The sequence below is a fragment of the Athene noctua genome, chromosome 4 (genome assembly GCF_965140245.1).
Source record: "Athene noctua chromosome 4, bAthNoc1.hap1.1, whole genome shotgun sequence".
NCBI classification, from domain to species: Eukaryota; Metazoa; Chordata; class Aves; order Strigiformes; family Strigidae; genus Athene; species Athene noctua.
This window is the reverse complement of record NC_134040.1, coordinates 6,894,700-6,912,390: the sequence shown is the minus strand read 5'-3', so window position 1 is coordinate 6,912,390 and position 17,691 is coordinate 6,894,700. Positions and strand designations below refer to the sequence as shown.

Here is a 17,691-nt window from a genome sequence, read left to right as displayed (position 1 = left end):
TATTTAACCTCAGATTACAGGTTTTTACTATAGTAAATCTTGCGATAATCTGACATTCACTGAAATGTTCAAAAACACGTGAGACCAGAGTAACAACAGACTCTAACTCATCTTCTTAAATAAAAATCCAGACTTGTGGTGCAGTTCAAAGCAGTTGAATCCTTAAGTTTAGAGCTTGAAGCTGATGGAACTGTCCTGTTGTATTGAATGTGAGATCTGTGAAGTCTGAAGGTGGTGTTTGTCCAGTGATTAACAGTTGCCAGCATGTATTTTTTTGCCACACTTAACACCACAGGGAGCACATGTTATCATTCAAAATCAACTTCCCTCTACAGCATTTAGTAAAATGGTTCATGAAAACATGAGCAGAACTCCTGATGTTTTTTTTTATTTGATAAACTATTAACAGTATAGGTCTCATTCTCTTCACCTACTTGGAATCACTCAAGAATTTATCTTGCTCAGATTTTGCCCTTTTTTTCTTGGCAGCTACTTCCAAATTAATTGTTACTTGAAATATATTCTATACTTAAGGTGTTCTACCTTCTCTTGTGAGTTGTACATAGTTCTAGATGAAAGTCTTAGTTACCTCTTCTAGATGTGATCCTTAATGCCAATGCATTTTAAAAATTATGTTAACCTGGTTTAGTTTTGTGTGAATAAAAAAAACACTTTAGGAAATCTAGCTTTATTACATAAAAACCTTATGTTTTGGATCTTCTTTTTAAACAAGCAGTACATTAAGCATGCTTAATGCTAATGACCAGTACATTTACCCATGTCTGTTATAACCATTAAATGTAAAACTTATTGACATACAGTATACGTGTTTACAATTCAGGCATTGACTCATTGGAATGAATATAAAAAACATTTGAGATGATGGGCTTTTCTCATTTTCCCCTTCTTTCCACAGGTTGCAGTTTAATAAGCATGGAATACTGCGTGAGGAAGGTTTCTTAACTCCAAATAAGTATGACCCTGAGGCTATTAGCTTGTGGTTACCTTTATCAAAAAATGTTGTGGGTCTAGATCTTGACACAGCAAAGTATATCCTAGCCAACATTGGAGACCACTTTTGTCAACTAGTGATATCTGAAAAGGAAGTTATGTCTACGATTGAACCACACAGTAAGATCAATTTGTATTAAAATGATCTGTATTTTAGTAACTTTATGTGAAACTTTAGGCTTCTGACCCATGTGAAAATATATTGCATGCCTTTGGAAATGTCATACAAGACTTCAGTGTGTCCTCTTTTTCTTAGAGTGGTAATGGTTAAGATCCAGTGTGAACTAGTGTCAACAAGTCTTTGCTCACAGGCAGGGGGAAAGGGAAAAGTAATTCTACCTTTCTTTGCCAGAATTTTCTCAATTTATCAAATTACTTTTCCTGTTGCAGAGCATACTTCTGTTATGGAACTGTGTAAAAAAAAAAAAAAAAAAAAAAAATTAAATCAGCAGGTGGCTGACAACAATCTATTCTTAGCATGTAAATGAAAAAAAGCTTTAATTTTTGATTGCACAGATTCTGTTAGATTGCTTTGGTTCTATTTTGTTATTCTTGCACAATGCACCTAATGGTATCTGTCAAGTCAGTAAAGAAATATTTTTTTTTTCTCCACCTGAAAGCTTCCAGTAGGACTGTTTCTAGTGATTATATGTGCAGCCCTACTGGGAATAGACAGAGAGGTGCTGCTAGTGGAGCAACTGACTGTAGACCTTCGTCAGTGCAGACAAGGCAAACCTTGTGTCCTTGAGCATGTCTATTTGGCCCCATCAGAACCTTTCTGTAGCAAACACGACACAGCGCTTAGGGATATGGTGTAGTTGAGAACAGTCCGTGTTAGGTTTACAGTTGGACTAGATGATCTTTAGAGTCTTTTCCAACCTAAATGATTCTGTGATTCTATGAGCAGACAAATGGAGAGGGTTATGGTCTTGCATAATCACTTCTCAGAGTAGAAGGACTCTTAAAACTATATTTGTTTTTTGGATTATAAGTATGTGACCAAGGTGCAGTTCAGTTTAGAAGACTGTCTACCTAATACCTTCTGTATTTGGGTAGTACTGACATTATGTAAAGATGGTATCACATTACCAGTCACACCAAGGTTTTGAATAGAAGAAAACAACTAAACAGGCTTGAATGGCTTTCAGAAGGGGAGGAGAGACTTGAGATATTTCAGAAATGCTTGCTGTGGGGTCTTACCCTGGACGGCTTGGAATCTGCTCTTTGCTTGAACTGGAACACATTCAGGCCTGTGGAGCCAAAGTATTAATAGCCAGAGTGAGAGGTACAGACTGGAATACTGAAATACTTTCAGAAGGATGAAGTTTTTGGGTGGAATTCATGAAACAAAGGTAGGGGAGGTGCTGTTTTGTAACAGCAGAGGATGCATCTGTTAGCATACCTACCAGAAACACCCTTCTCTTAAAAAATGAAGACAGATATGAGTTCTGGAGTTGGTTTAAAAGGAGCAAAATGTCATGAATTCCTCTTTGCTTATTGCCCTGGCTGGTGAGAGGAAGGGAACTCCATTTTAATTAAATTGAGGGTATTTTTAATGCCCTGGGTAGAAGTAATTTGCGATCTTTCATTCTTTTTACAGTAATTCATTTTTTGAGCAGCTCAGTGGAAGAGTGCTCACTCAGTTGGCGCAGGAAAAAGGTAGATTCTTCTGCCACCATGATTTGAAGTTATGGTAAAACTTTTCTTGGCAGAGTTCAGTTGAAATCAAATCGTTTCATTAAAATTATGTCTTTGACAAACTGACCTTTTCAGAAATGTAAAAATATTTTGTTAAGATACTACTTTTTAGGGGATCATTTAAGTTTTGAATATTTTTGCACTCTGCAGTATGGTTTTCTCTCTTTCCAGTGAGTTACTAGACTGGTAGGTAGAGCCACAGACAAAGTGTGAGGGAGAAAAAGTAGTAGAAAAGCACAAGTGAAATTATCCCTGTGTAGTAAAAGATTGATCAGTGTAGAAAGAACAGCTTGTTAGGTCACATTGCTCCTTGGTCACCAAGTGCCAAAAGGAGACCTACAGAAAGAGGAGATGGGATCGAACTATAGAGAGGAAACAAAAGGAGGAGTAGAAAAGGACACAGTTCAGAAAACTGAAATATGAAATGGCATGCAAAAGATGACAAACAAAAAACCCCTTCATCCTGTTTGGGGGGAATTGGAGGATTGGCCTAGAAAATGTTAAATATAGTGCATGTTTCTAAAAGGCAGAGAAGAATGGGGCTGGTCATATTTAGACCTCTGTCTCCTGGAAGAATTGTGAAGCAGGTAGTCAAACAATTTTTATCTCCTACTTAAGAACAACTTGTGCCAAGCTATTCTAGTTTTGTTCCATACATAGTTAATGGGCATTACACAGAAGAAGAGCAACAGATGTCTTGGATCCTGGTGGGGTTTTTTTAGCATACGTTAGGACGTGGTCTCTCTTAACTTGCTTTTAAAATTAAGAAACGTGGGCAGAAAAGTTTCAGTGAAGTTAAAGTGTGGAAGAAGGTGGGAGGTGGCAGATGTGTGCTTTTTGTCTACTCTAGTTTTCTAGCTGGCGACGTAATGAAATGAAGATTAGTCTGAAATAATCTGTACATAATTCAGCCCTGGATGGGCCTCTGTGCTTTTGAAATATGCTGTCAATGTTTGGGATGTTTTGAGTGAACTGAAGCAACTTGAGGTGAGGAAAGGTGGAGCATAACTTATGTAAGAAACCTGAACAGCAGTGGTCAGTTCTTCAGAGAAGAACAGCTCACCATTCTGAGAAGGTCTGATACACACCTATAACCATATGGAAGACCAACCAAAAGGAAGAGAACTACTTGCCCACTGTGCTATTGAATATAGAATAAGGACAAGCTGGTTGTGGCAAGCTAGACATTGTTTAACTTGCTAGTAGTAAAATTTTTTTTCTAGGATGGCTGTGGATTTTGCACTTAGGATAATGTCAGCAGTGTGCGTGTTAACTTGGGCAAATATACATCAGGAGTAAGACATGTAGCTGGTGCTGCCCAGAAGAAAGCAAAGTGGACTGGATTGCTTAGACTCTGTTCTAGACCTTCTCTTCTGAATCTGGAACAGCAAAGGTTTTGTTTTGGAGTTCCAATACCAGAACCAAGCCTGAGTCTTCTATCACTAAAGTGTTTTAGTGTAGCTATATTTAGCATACTAATACTTTGTTTTGTTTAAACTAACACTTTGACTAATCTGTCAATTACCACAGGACAGGTAGCCTGGAAACGTGCAGTTCGTGGAGTTCGAGAAATGTGTGACGTCTGTGACACCACAATCTTCAACCTTCATTGGGTCTGCTCCAAGTGTGGCTTTGGCGTGTGTGTGGATTGTTACAGGATGAAGAAAAAAAGCATACATGAAGGTGAGAAGGCATATTGCTATGTTAAACAAAGGGAGAAGGGGGAAAGAGAAGCTGTATTTTGAACTTGGAAGTCAATAACAATCTTAAACAACAAGATAGTAAGCTTTCCCAACAAAAAGAACCTGTTGTAGACCTGTGGTTTGGTATATCAATAACAGTAGAACATGTAGCTTTCTAGAGGAGGATGAAAGATGCACAAACAAAATAATTTAATGGTTTTGTTTTACAGATGATGATTCAGATACTTTCTCCTGGTTTAAATGTGTGAAGGGGCAGGTACATGAACCAGAGAATCTAATGCCTACACAAATAATTCCTGGAAAAGGTATTTTAAATATTTGATTGGGGTAGAAAAATGCTGTAGGCTTTTGCTGTTTTGTATGTTGTTGATACTGTACTGAGTGAAGGGGGTTCTTCAGTTATAAAGTTAGTAAAAGCTTAGTGTTTATTGTCCAAAGACTGGACAGCCTGTGTACTTAGTACTAGTTTATTATCTTTGACCTTTATAAAGAAGTACTAAAACTTCTTGTTTAATGATGAACTGTGTTTATGTACTATTGTTTACTGGTATAGCATACACAATTTCTTAAAAAGTCTTATCAAATGCTGGATGCTCTAATTACATGTGAGCTCACTAACGACTCTTTTCCTTTAGCTCTCTATGATGTTGGTGATATTGTTCACTCCGTAAGAACAAAATGGGGAATAAAGGCAAATTGTCCTTGTGCAAATAAGCAGTTCAAGGCACTGTCAAAGCCAACTCTAAAGGAGGATTCAAAACAGGTATTGCCACTGTCTTACACTATGCCTTTGTAGGATAGCTTTGCCTCAGTCTACTACCCCTATTTGAAGCCCAGGGTAACTGACTTTGTACATATGCCAGTCCTGACTGCTACCGATAACCCCACCCTGAATTTTTATTCAGTAATCATCTTCTGGCTCAGGTCTTTTTCAGTTTTGGGGAAAATCTCATTGTGTCCCTTTGACATGCTGATAACTCAGTGAGATATCCTTGAAAAACACTCAGTGAGGACTTTCTAGAGCAAAAATGGGATTAGATTGAGAGAACCCATAAGAGAAAAGTCTTAAGAACAGACTGGTGGGAATGGTTGAATGGTTGCAAAGTGTAGACTATCTCTTGGGTCCCGGAAGTGTAATACATGTAGCATTTAAATGAATAAGCAGGGCTGAAGAGCACTGGAATTCCTAGAAAAAACTACACATGAATAAACTTTGAGGGCTAGAGCAGTATGGAGACATGCTGATTTCTCTGGGAATCCTAGTAGAACGTTTGCTGCTCATGATATTAAAATCATACAAACCCCCACCATATGTTTATTTGTAAATGGATGTAGTATTCTTTTGCTTTTGAAAATAGAGCACAAATAAATGGCTTAGTTTTGCAGTATTTTGCAAGAAATCAACTGAATTAAGTAATCTCAGTTCTGTTGTATGCTTATTGATAAATTTTTTTTGAGAATAAATGTGTTTATCCTAAGTGTAAGAAGCAGGCTGAACTTGATTTTGGTGTTAGTAGTCAATAGAAGAGACAAAAAATATTGTGAAGTGTTAAAAGTAAGTAAGATGGTTACATGGTTCAAAAGTTAGCCTATGACTGACATAGATCAAGTCTTCTGTTTCTCAAGATTTGTTCTGGGACCTTGGAAATACAGCTGCTCTGAAACTTATCTATGTTTCTCAAATTATGTATGTGCTCATTGTGTGAGGATAAGCTTGTTGAAGTTTGAAGCATTTTAGATTATCATGTTTGGAATCCTTACCAAGCATCAGCAGGCATTAAGAGATGAAATAAAGAACGTAATAATAGGCAGACACAGGTGTAGAATAATTTCTTTACTGGAAGGTGTTTGAACAGAGAAAAGAAATTTAGCCAGTCATGCAGGAATCCCAGGCCAAAGCAGTAGTTCTGGTTAGTCTGTTACCTAGAATCTCCAAACGAGCAGATAAGTCAGCCACACAGGAGATGTGTGGTAGTCCTGTGCTTGGATTGTGCTGGCCAGGATGGGGATGCACTCATATTCAGGTGTATTTTAGATCCAGCAGATGAGTGGACTTTTGCTGCTGCCCTAAGATAAAAATTTAGGGGTCCTGTGTATTTGTTTTAGTCTACTGAACTAAACCTCCATCTTAGCCCTGGTCTGAACATCGGCTATCACTGGAATTGAGTGCACTGCTGTTAAACTGCATTTAGTTCCCAGGGCAGTCCCCGAAAATGCATTAGGGCAACTCAGCTTTCTGTGCTTGTCTGAAGGGGTGATGGACTCTGTTCTTAAAGCAGATCCCGAATCCTGCTGGATCATCATCTCTGGCCAATACTGAGATGCAATGCTGACCTCTTGTGGAGATCAGTTTGGGGTTTTTTTTGTAAAAGAATGGATTTGGATATGTTGCTTGCTTCCCCTTTGAATAGAGTGTGTCTAAGCAAGTTCTCACTTTGCTTTTTCAGAACTTGGTACCTGGAGAGAGGACCAGCCTTCAACATAACAGCTTTGTCCTGAGCCCACAGGTGACAACACACGATCCTCCTCTAAAGTCAGCAATTGGAAGCAAACAAACTGCTTCAGTAAATACTTCTCCTTCATTAAGTTGGTTATCAAATCTAACAAGTGGAAATGTGAATAAAGAAAACAAAGGTATGTGCAGAAACAGTGAAGATTAAACCCTTTGTGGCTGTTTGTCAGAAGAATATAGATCAGACCTGGCAATATCTTGTATTGAAATGATATAATCTGCCTGCTGGGATGGGTTTCCAGTGCCTGTACTGCAAAACTCCTCCTTGGAATGATTCGGAATAGAACCTGGCAGGGTTAGCTTATTCTTTTTTGAAAACTGGATTAATATCCCATTAATGCAAGTATTCTTGAAAATTCAATTTGAGAATGTATTTATTTTAGAATGTGTGATTTTAAAAATGTTGAGTATTGAAGAAAGTCAAGTGAAAGGAGTATTTCATCTGCACATACTGAGAGGGGATTTATATATGTGCATATGTGTATGTATGCATATAGGAGTATCTTGTCTTAAAAAAAAAAAAACCCAAAACACATACTACTCATGTTTCAGAGGATTAATCCTTGCTTTGTTCTCAGATGTGCTCTTTTCTTTTCATTTCAGAGAAACTCCTCCCTATTTCAAAGAATGAAAATAAACCTCTTCAGACACTCCCTAGTTTAGCTAAGCCTGCTGCAGCCCTGCAGACATTCAACAGTGCAATATTGACACCTGTGAGCAACAATAACACAGGTTTTCTGCGGAATCTGTTGAACTCTTCAGGAGGAAAGGTATATGGAAAATTTTGTTTTACAGGTCTTGAGTTGATACTAGGCTTAGACTCCTGTTCTAAACCTGTGAACTACCCTCACAGACATTAGTCACAGCACGTAAAATTCTGTCTTCATTTGGGAGAAAGGACTCAATTCAGTTTCTGTGTTGCAGTGCTTCAGTTAATGCTTTCTAGAGTAGTAGGTTAGTGGTACTATCAGCAAATCTTGCTTGGTGAGGGATTGGGAACAAAGTGATAAAGCAGATTAATTTACTTAGGCCAGGCCCTGGCAGGTGCATTGATTGGGGTAGACTCAAAAAGAAGCATCAAGGAACTTGCAGAGGGAGGGACAAACATTTTGTGGTGGGTGACTATCTTTCTCATACCTCATTTGCAGACTGGTTCATGGGCTTTGTTTGCTCTCACAGATATGGCTTCAAAATGGTGGGCTAAAATATTGGCCTTGAGAGTTCCTTGATGAAACTGCATTTCTGTTTCTTGATATAAAGAAAGTCCTGTTCCGTGCTGCATTTCACGGTTTTCTGCAGTCTTGCTTGAAAAGTAAATCAGAGCAGAACTTCTTATGCCAGAATGCTGTAGAGAAAGTGTGAGAAATGGCACTGGCATTTAATGATGGTGAGTTTCTACACAACAAAGTTCTGCGGATTTTTATTTCTCTGTGCAATTGTGAGCTCAAGTGAAAAATTTTGAAAGTGGTAAACATCTTTAAAGTCTGCAGGACAAGGCAATGGAAAAGTGCACCAACTTCTTTTTTTGTTCTTCTTTTTTTTTTTTTTAAATCAGACAGACAATGGACTCAAGAGTACACCCAAAATCCTTGATGACATTTTTGCTTCCCTGGTGCAAAATAGAACCATTACAGACTTGCCTAAGAAACCTCAAGGATTGACTATAAAGCCTACAATAATGGGTTTTGATACGCCTCACTACTGGTTATGTGATAACCGCTTGCTCTGCCTTCAAGATCCCAACAATGAAAGTAATTGGAATGTCTTCAGGGAGTGCTGGAAGCAGGGACAGGTATTTAAGTTTTTCTGTGTTTTTCATTTTCAGTTCATGTGCTTTGCACTTTGAAGTGAAGGTACGAACTTACCGCAATGGTAAGCAACACTAAAGCTTCACAAAACGTACTACATGAACACCATTAGATCCTTTGGTAAAAGGATGTGTATTTTACTCCTTGAAATAATTTTCTAAACACATTGCTGAACTTACAGCTCTGTATAAAAAGCTTCCTTATAGCTTGAAATAAAGAATGATCAAATGCATGGCATAATTCTGGTAGAGCAGGCTGATCATTTCTTTTGGAAAATACAGTGTTTGCAAAGTGTGTTCAAATGTTCAGTACATTTTATGCATTTCCTTATTCTATTTGGAATTAGAATTTTTGGTGTTTGATAATAATTCAGAATATATTATTCTTTTTCATAGCCTGTAATGGTATCAGGAGTGCATCACAAATTAAATGCAGATCTCTGGAGACCAGAGTCCTTTAGGAAGGAATTTGGCCAACAGGAAGTAGACCTGGTTAACTGCAGGACCAATGAAATCATCACTGGAGCTACTGTAGGGGATTTCTGGGATGGATTTGAAGATATTTCAAGTAAGTAGTGTGAATTTTTTTCCAGTAGGCAAAATGGTAGCAATAATTTTGCCCTAACACAAATTTGTCATCCTTAAGCAGCATAAAAAGATGTTCCAGGTTGCTTCTTTATCTTGGACGGTGTGTCTGGAGTGTGTTCTCACCGTGTATACTTGTGGGGTGGTGGACTGGGTAGAAACTGTCAGCACCATGGAGGACTCTTTCAGGAGTATGTTTGGCTGCCTTTAGTTTTTTTTGGGGAAACATTCTGAGAAAGTTTGGGATCTTCCTAGCAAGTGTGCACACCCGTCAACTCTTTTGCCCAGTTGAGTGAAACATAAGAGAGCATGTGTAGGGTTGGTGCTCACAATGTAATTGGGTTCTACTGTTTTAACTTGGTGCTTTTTGTTCCTAAGGAACTAAAATTATTTTGTTTAAAAATGGGTTTAAGGGAGGTGAGTATGGGATTTGGCACTGTTTTCATTTCTAGGTGGAAAAAAAACTTTTTCCAGGAGAATTAATACTTGCTGTGGCATCTGGAATTTTACTTCATCTGTGTGATGTAAACTTGTGGAATTTGGTACTTGGGGCAAGAAAAGTGGGAGCTGGAAGGCTCACTTAAACGTGTTTTCTGTTACTTGATCTCTGAAAAGATTTGACTTTTATCATCAGCTACTCTAGCCTCAAACACAAAACCATTGACCGAGCTAAACTGTAGTAAGTGCTTGGGGCAGGGAGCTGCTAAAGGCTACTTCTCTAGTCTGAAATCTCCTGTTGTAACACGTTTGTCACAGATGTGATGTCAGATGAACTTGTATGTCTCTGATTCCACATAAATAGTTGTGGAATTAACATGGTTTTAAACTAAGATAAAGATTTTTTGTCTTTTTTTGATCTTCAATTTTACAACTAGTAAAAACTAAGACCTGTTAATATTTGACAATAGGTCGCCTGAGAACAGAAGAAGGAGATCCAATGGTGTTGAAGCTTAAAGACTGGCCTCCGGGAGAAGACTTCAGAGATATGATGCCTTCTCGGTATGAGTTTACAAATAAACTGTTCATCACTTATGTGGTACACTCCCAAAATAATGGAATATAGGAATACTGTTGTGTTTTGACACATACTTCAGCTTTAAGAAGCAGTTGGTCACTTGTGAACCATTTTGTTTCTCAGAAATGACTAATGTAGCTGGAAATGCTGAACAAGTTTTATAAATCTTATGTAGTTGATAGTATTTATTGCCAAGTAAAGTGAGTACCTAAAATTGCTAGTGATTGGTTAAACTTTGGAAGCTTTCTAAAAGCATGAGTCATCTTGAAAACTAAAGTTCGGTTGAAGCTTTTTTGTGTCAGATGTTTTTTGTGTCAGATGTCTTTAAGTTATGGTATCATAGGAATAACTGAAACATGGTGGGACAAATCACATGATGAAGGATCACAATGGGTGGCCATAGGCTGTTTTGTAAAGACGGGTAGGGAAGAGGAGGAGTCACACTCTATGTTAAGGAGAACCTTGAATATATGGGAGTTGACTACAGCAATTTTGGAAGCCGTATCAAATGCCTCTGGGTCAAGATCAGAGGGGTTATCTCCAAGGGGGATCTTACAGTAGGCATCTGCCACTGACCTCCAAACCAAGATAAAGCCAGTGAAGCAATATTTGGGTCACTTAAGCAAGCTTCACGTCAACAGAACCTGGTTCTTATGGGTGACTTCAACTACCCAGACATTTGTTGGAAGAACAATACAGCAGCTCATCCATCAAGTTCCTGGAATGCATAGAGGACTGCTTCATTATACAAATGTTAGTTGTGCCACCCAGGAATGAGGCACTGCTGGAATTGCTACTCTCAAACCAAGAAAACCTGCTTTATAATACCTGGGGTAGTGATAGCCTTGGCTGCAGTGATCACACTATTGTAGAGTTTGGGATGCTGCTGAGCACGCTAAAGGTTGGTACTAAGACAAAGGTTTTAGATTTTAGAAGAGAAAACTTCAGGTCGTTCAGAGCTCAGTGGAGGGATTCTGAGGGAAGCTTCCATGGAGGATAAAGGAGCTAATGAGTTCTCAAAGTTTTTCAAGCACGGTCTCCTGGAAGTACAAAACCAGTTCATCCCTCTTAAAGGTAAAGGAAGTAGGTGGAGCCCCTTGGCTTAACTGTGAGCTTCTGAGTCTGCTCAAAACCGAGAGAAATGTACCAGAGATGGAAAAGCAGACAAAATACCCATGGAGAACTACAGGGACACTGCCAGGGCATGCAGTGAGAAAAGCATAAGCTCAGCTAAAATTGAAATTGGACAGAGATGTCAAAAACTACAAGAAAGGGTTCTTCAGGTACATAAACAATAAGCAGAAATGGAAGGAAAATATTGGCCCACTGTTAAACAGGAGAGGTGAATTGGTCACCAACAACACTGAAAAGGCAGAGGTTCTGAACACTTCCTTCACTTCTGTCTTTACCAGCACTGTTGGGCCCTAGGCCTTGGGAACAAAAATCCAGATCACTGCAAACACAGACCCTCTGTCAGTGAAGGAAGAGTTGGGATGTGAACTGTCACATGAGCTTGACCCCTACAAATCAGTGGGCCCTGATGTTATCCACCTGAGGGTGTTGAGAGCTGGCTAATGTCAGTGCAAGGCCGCCCTCCATAATCTTTGAGAAATTGCGGAGGTTGGGGGATGTCCCAGAAGACTGGAAGGCTAATGTCGCCTCCATTTGCAAGAAGGGCTTAAAGGAGGATCTGGGAAATTATAGGCCCATCAGCCTTACTTCAATCCCTGGGAAAGTTGTGGAATGAATCTTCCTGGGGCTATCGCAAGTCAAATGAAGAATCTGATTGGGAAAAGCCAACGTGGATTCACCAAGGGCAAATTGTGCTTGACAAACCTGAGTACTTTCTACAACAAAGCAACCTGCTCAGTGGATGTGGGGCGAGCGGTGGACACTGTCTGCCTGGATTTCTCCAAGGCTTTTGATACGTCCCCCACAGCCACTTCCTAGAGACACTGGTGCGTTGCAGTCTAGAGAAGTGGTCTGTGTGTGTGGTGGGAAATAGCTCCTTTTCAAACTGGCAGCCTGTCACCAGTGGGGTCCCCCAGGATCGATATTCAGCCCAGTGCTGTTTAATATTTTCATAAGTGATCTGGCTGATGGGATCAAGTGCACCCTGGTGAAGTTTGCTGACAGTGTCAGACTGAGTGGGGAAGTGGACACTTTGGAAGGGGGAGACACCCTGCAGGAAGACCTGGAGAGGCTGACAGAGCAGGCTAACAAGGACCTCAGGAAGCTCAACAAGGAGAGGTCTATGGTCTTGCATTTCAGAAAACATAATCCAGGAGTGCTGCACAGGCTGGGATCTACCAGGCTGGGAACCAGCTCTGTGGGAAGGGACCTGGGGGTCCTGGTGGACAACAAGCTCAAGATGAGTGACCAGTGTGCTGCTGCAGCAAAGAAAGCCCACAAGGTGCTGAGTTGCATCAACAAGGGCATCACCAGCAGAGATAAAGAAGTCATTACTCCACTCTACTCAGGGCTTACCAGGGCACATCTGGAATACTGTGTTCAGTTTTGGTCTCTGCTAGATGTGGACAGGCTGGAGAGAGTCCAGGGGAGGCACACAGAGATGACTGAGCAGCCATGTGAGGAGAGGCTGAGTTTGTTCAGCCTTCAGAAGAGAAGGCTTAGGGGAGACCTTATCCAGTATTTAAAGGGTGGCTACAAAGATGGAGACTCCCCTTTTACAAGGAGTCACGTGAAAAGACGAGGGATAATGGGTACAGGTTACTCCTGGGGAGATTCCAATTGGACACAAGAGGAAAATTTTTCACAATGAGAGCAATCATCCATTGGAATAATTCGCCCAGGGAAGTGGTGGATTCCCCATTGGACACTTTTAAGATTCAGCTGGACATGAGGCTGAGCCATCCTGTCTGTGTGGTTTTGCCAGAAAGGATGGACCAGATGATCCTTGAGGTCCCTTCTAACCTGGTAGTCTGTGATTCTGACTTACTCTATTTGGTATTAGTTGAGCTGATTACACAAGGAAATAGTATTATTCCAGAGCAGTTAAATTTCATTATCTCCTATATTCTCGTGTCTTGCTTGTTTTGTTCCTTTTCATTGTGTCCAGTAAACCCCCAGGGGAAGAATTAGTTTCTTGATTGGAGAAAGCTTTTGTTGCAGTCTGTTGTAGTCTGGTTTTCTATCAGTTCCTAACATTAAATTGTGCTGTATTACTTTAGGTTTGATGACTTGATGAAAAATATTCCACTGCCAGAATACACTAGGAGAGGCGGAAAGCTCAACCTTGCCTCTCGACTTCCCAACTATTTTGTACGACCAGATCTGGGCCCTAAGATGTACAATGCATATGGTAAGGGATTTTTCACTCTAAAGTTTACATTGACCACATGTTCAAATTAAAATTGACTGTAAATTAAATGAATCTGTGCCGTTGTCAACAATTTAATTAATCCTATTAGGTGTAAACACCTAACTTTGGCTCACTTACAGGTATTTGTAATGTCCAGAGCATTATATAATTTTATTAAATGATTCTATGTCCAGATGCTTTCAAGCCAATAATAGTTATTCCCAGTCTTTCAGTCAGTTTGCTCTGCATATGTATACACAGTCTCCTTCCTCTAGCTGGCCACATGTATTTGTTGTTTTGCTACTTCTGGCTGTATCGCTTCTATTACTTTGTCTTTTTGGGCCCGTCCTGGTTTTGGCTGGGATAAATTTTACTCATAGCTGGTAGTGCTGTGTTTGGATTCAGTGTGAGGATAATGCTGGTAACACACTGATGGCTTAGTTGTTGCTCAGTAGCGCTTATCCAAAATTAAGGATTTTTCAGTTTCCTATGCTCTGCCAGTGAGGAGGTGCACAAGAAGCTGGGAGGGAGCATGGCCAGGACAGCTGACCCGCACTAGCCAAAGGGCTATTCCATAGCACAGAGCGTCATGCTGGGGGTATAACCCGGGGGGTGGGTCACTGCTCGGGCACTGGTCAGCGGGTGGTGAGCAGTTGTGTTGTGAATCACTTGTTCTTGGGCTATATTTCTTCGTTGTATTTATTTTCATTACTACTACTATTATTATTATATTTTATCACTATTGTTCTTATATTTTAGTTATAAAACTCTTCTCAACCCACAATTTTTACTTTTTGTTTGTCCTCTCCATCCCACTGGGAGGGGGGAGAAGTGAGCAAGCATCTGCATGATGCTTAGTTGTTGACTGGGGTTAAACCACGACAGGGCTGTATCATTTAGTTTTTAATCTCACCTCGAGCAATTCTTTCCATGACTAGTTCATTTGTGGTCACTCCAAAGGCATATAAAACTAAGCATGATCATGGCCATTAAAGAAATTGTGGCTAGTAAATACTGTAGCAGTTGATTTGAAGTGAAAAAGAGAGTGTTTCTGAGAATGCTTTATTCTAAATTGCTATAGAAACCCTATTGTAGTGGGACTTAGACATGACCTTTGTATATCATACAGGCTGGGTATAGCTATGGATGGATGTGTCAGCCTATAAACTGGTCACTTGGGAAGACACAAAGGAGATGGGGCAAGGTCTTGGCTCTAACATATCCTGATGTGCTGGAATCATTTGCTGATAAAAGTAAAAGCTCTCTAGTCTTTTCAGATAGTGCTGCTGGGAGTGGCATAAGGGTCTTTTTTTTTTTTTTTTGTCTTACTAATGTACCAGCTACTCTTTTTTTAAAAAAAAAAAAAAATTATCTTCCCCCCAGGCTTAATAACACCAGAGGATAGAAAATACGGCACAACAAATCTCCATTTAGATGTGTCTGATGCAGCCAATGTTATGGTTTATGTGGGTATCCCCAAAGGCCAGGCTGATCAAGAAGAAGGTGAAGTCTTTTTTTTTTTTTTGTGTTCTGGGGGGAGTTATTTCTGTGGTTGGAGGGAAGGTCCCTTAGTGTAACTGCTTGTATTTACTCACCACAGAAGTGCTTAAAACCATACAAGATGGTGATTCTGATGAATTGACAATTAAGCGTTTTACTGAAAGTCGAGAAAAGCCTGGAGCTCTGTGGCACATTTATGCTGCTAAAGATACAGAGAAGATCCGGGAATTCCTTAAAAAGGTAAACTGTTATATCTTAAAAACTGAGCTTCTTGTCTGTGTAGCCTTGCAAATATGTATCCTTGGACTTTTCTCCTCCTTTCTATCCCAGTTGTTCTGGAAACAAATGCACTTGAGTTGTATCCAAGACAAAACTTCTTGTGTGCCATGGGTCTTGTAGGATCTGAGGAGGGTAGGGAATTGAAGCTTGGACTTACCCTGGATGTAGTTATGCTGCTTTTGCCCACACTTATAGCACAAGCAATGATGTTGTGTAATGAACAAAGAATAGGTGGCTTAGATTTAAGCAAAAACATGGTTCACTCTTCAGCTAAATCCTTCTTAAAATGTTCTTGGGAAAGAGCAAAATGTGGTACATTAAGTTCTTCCTTGTTCTCTCCCTTTTCCTACTTTGTATTTTTCCATACCTTTATGAGGTTTGGATTAAGGGAAAAGCATGAGGTATTTTGGGTGGTGAATTAATGGGAGTTAAAGGTTTAGTAGAGATGTGATACTACATCCAGAAGGATGTGTTTCAGTATTTAAATTCACCACAAATGGTCCAGAGTTCTTGGTGGTCTTAATTCTGGAACTTCTTCAGTGCTCCAAAAGTGGAAAGAGCTTAATATGTTGATGTTTAAAAGGATAAATGGGATGAATGGGATGATTTGAACAACTGTTGGCCTTGTCAGCCTGACTGCCGCCTTGGGCGGAAGCTTAGAGAGGCTACAGCAGATTTGTTTAGTATTAACAAAGAACAAAACTTATATTTGATAAAACATGATACTGAATTTGACAAGTGCTGGCATTTTGAGGTTTGACATCTGTCTCCCACCTCAGTCCCTTGTAGCATACTGGCCTGCAGGCGTGAGGCATTCAGCAGCTTGTCTTGGAGTAGAACTGAGGTTTAACTTCTCCCAAATGAGTTTTTGGACTACAGACCTGGGTGTAAATGATTGCCACAGCAAATTGGATTTACATGGGAACTTTTAAATTACCTCCCTGCAGCCCTCAAATGTCTTTTCTAAAGTGCTGCTTGTGCCTCCCAGCCTCGTATCTCCTGAAAATCTAGTTAGCATCCTCTGTTTTGGTCAGTGGGACAGACACCTGCTGAATTCCACACTCATTAAAAATCTAGGCTGTACGGTAGTGTGAGAGTATTGATCCCATAGAGGAAAGGGGTTCCTGCTGTGAACACACACAAGTCACTCAACCCTTCTGTTTCTTCTTACGGTAAATTGGATTTACTTGCATTTCCTATATCTGCCTTTGAATGTGTCTGTGAAGGGAGGGGGACAGAGAAATGATGAAGCCTTGACAAACTAAGGACAGAATAAGAATCCAAACCTTTCGCTGTGTAACTTACACCAGAACATGTGGTGCAAGTCTCTAACTGGTGTGCCTGCACGTGGAGAACCTAAATGACCCAGTAAGGCTGGCTGTTGTAATACCTGTCATCTTGTGACTTTCCAGGTTGCAGAAGAACAAGGTCAAGAAAACCCTGTAGATCACGATCCCATTCATGATCAGAGTTGGTACTTGGACCGATCGCTACGAAAACGCCTTCACCAAGAGTATGGAGTTCAAGGCTGGGCTATTGTACAGTTTTTAGGAGATGTAGTTTTCATTCCAGCAGGAGCTCCACACCAGGCAAGCACCAGGGTTGCTCTTACAGCCTGACCACTTGGTCAGACCTCCGAGCATGTGGCTAACGCTTGTTTGTTCTCTCTAGGTTCATAATTTGTACAGTTGTATTAAAGTTGCAGAAGACTTTGTATCCCCAGAGCATGTCAAACATTGCTTCTGGCTCACTCAGGAATTTAGATATCTGTCGCATACGCATACGAACCATGAAGATAAACTGCAGGTAACTTAACAGTGCTGAAGATGAACCCTGTCCTTTTAACCCTTTCCAAAAAAACACCCCAAACCACCCTCACCAATCCCATAAGGGCTGTGTCCACACAACCCAAGTTACTTTCCTGTTCAGATTGACTTTAATGCATTGGATCTTGAGGAGCAATTTCTGTAGGCTTTTGGAATGTTACCAATTTTTATTAGTTTTGAGGAAGCCTGAAGCTGAGATTCTTTTGAAATGTTTTCTTTAAGCATTTCTCTTGTTTTCACTCTAGCTGAACTCACAAAGCTCTCCTTGAGCTACAGAGTTTCAGTTTATATCCTGTTAGCATTTGAGCCTCGTTTTCACACCTTAGTGATGTACTGTTTAAACTGAAAGGAGAGCTGCATGGGGTGTGGGGAAATGCAGGTGAGCCAGAGACTTCCAGCCTGCCCCAACCATGCTGCTTGCTTGTAAAAATAA

General features: G+C 40.1%; 1 protein-coding gene across 3 annotated transcripts in view; it reads left to right on the top strand.

Moving 5' to 3' along the window:
* KDM3A (lysine demethylase 3A) overlaps positions 1-17,691 on the top strand; it is a 36,830-nt gene that overhangs the window by 15,686 nt on the left and 3,453 nt on the right. For all 3 annotated transcript variants that reach the window (XM_074904312.1, XM_074904313.1, XM_074904311.1), the window contains 14 exons: positions 917-1,131; positions 4,240-4,392; positions 4,622-4,717; positions 5,048-5,175; positions 6,860-7,046; positions 7,528-7,694; positions 8,480-8,716; positions 9,128-9,299; positions 10,225-10,315; positions 13,523-13,653; positions 15,037-15,156; positions 15,254-15,393; positions 16,845-17,021; positions 17,104-17,238. In XM_074904312.1, the coding sequence (XP_074760413.1) occupies positions 917-1,131; positions 4,240-4,392; positions 4,622-4,717; positions 5,048-5,175; positions 6,860-7,046; positions 7,528-7,694; positions 8,480-8,716; positions 9,128-9,299; positions 10,225-10,315; positions 13,523-13,653; positions 15,037-15,156; positions 15,254-15,393; positions 16,845-17,021; positions 17,104-17,238 (2,149 nt within the window). The remainder of the gene's footprint in view (positions 1-916; positions 1,132-4,239; positions 4,393-4,621; positions 4,718-5,047; positions 5,176-6,859; positions 7,047-7,527; positions 7,695-8,479; positions 8,717-9,127; positions 9,300-10,224; positions 10,316-13,522; positions 13,654-15,036; positions 15,157-15,253; positions 15,394-16,844; positions 17,022-17,103; positions 17,239-17,691) is intronic.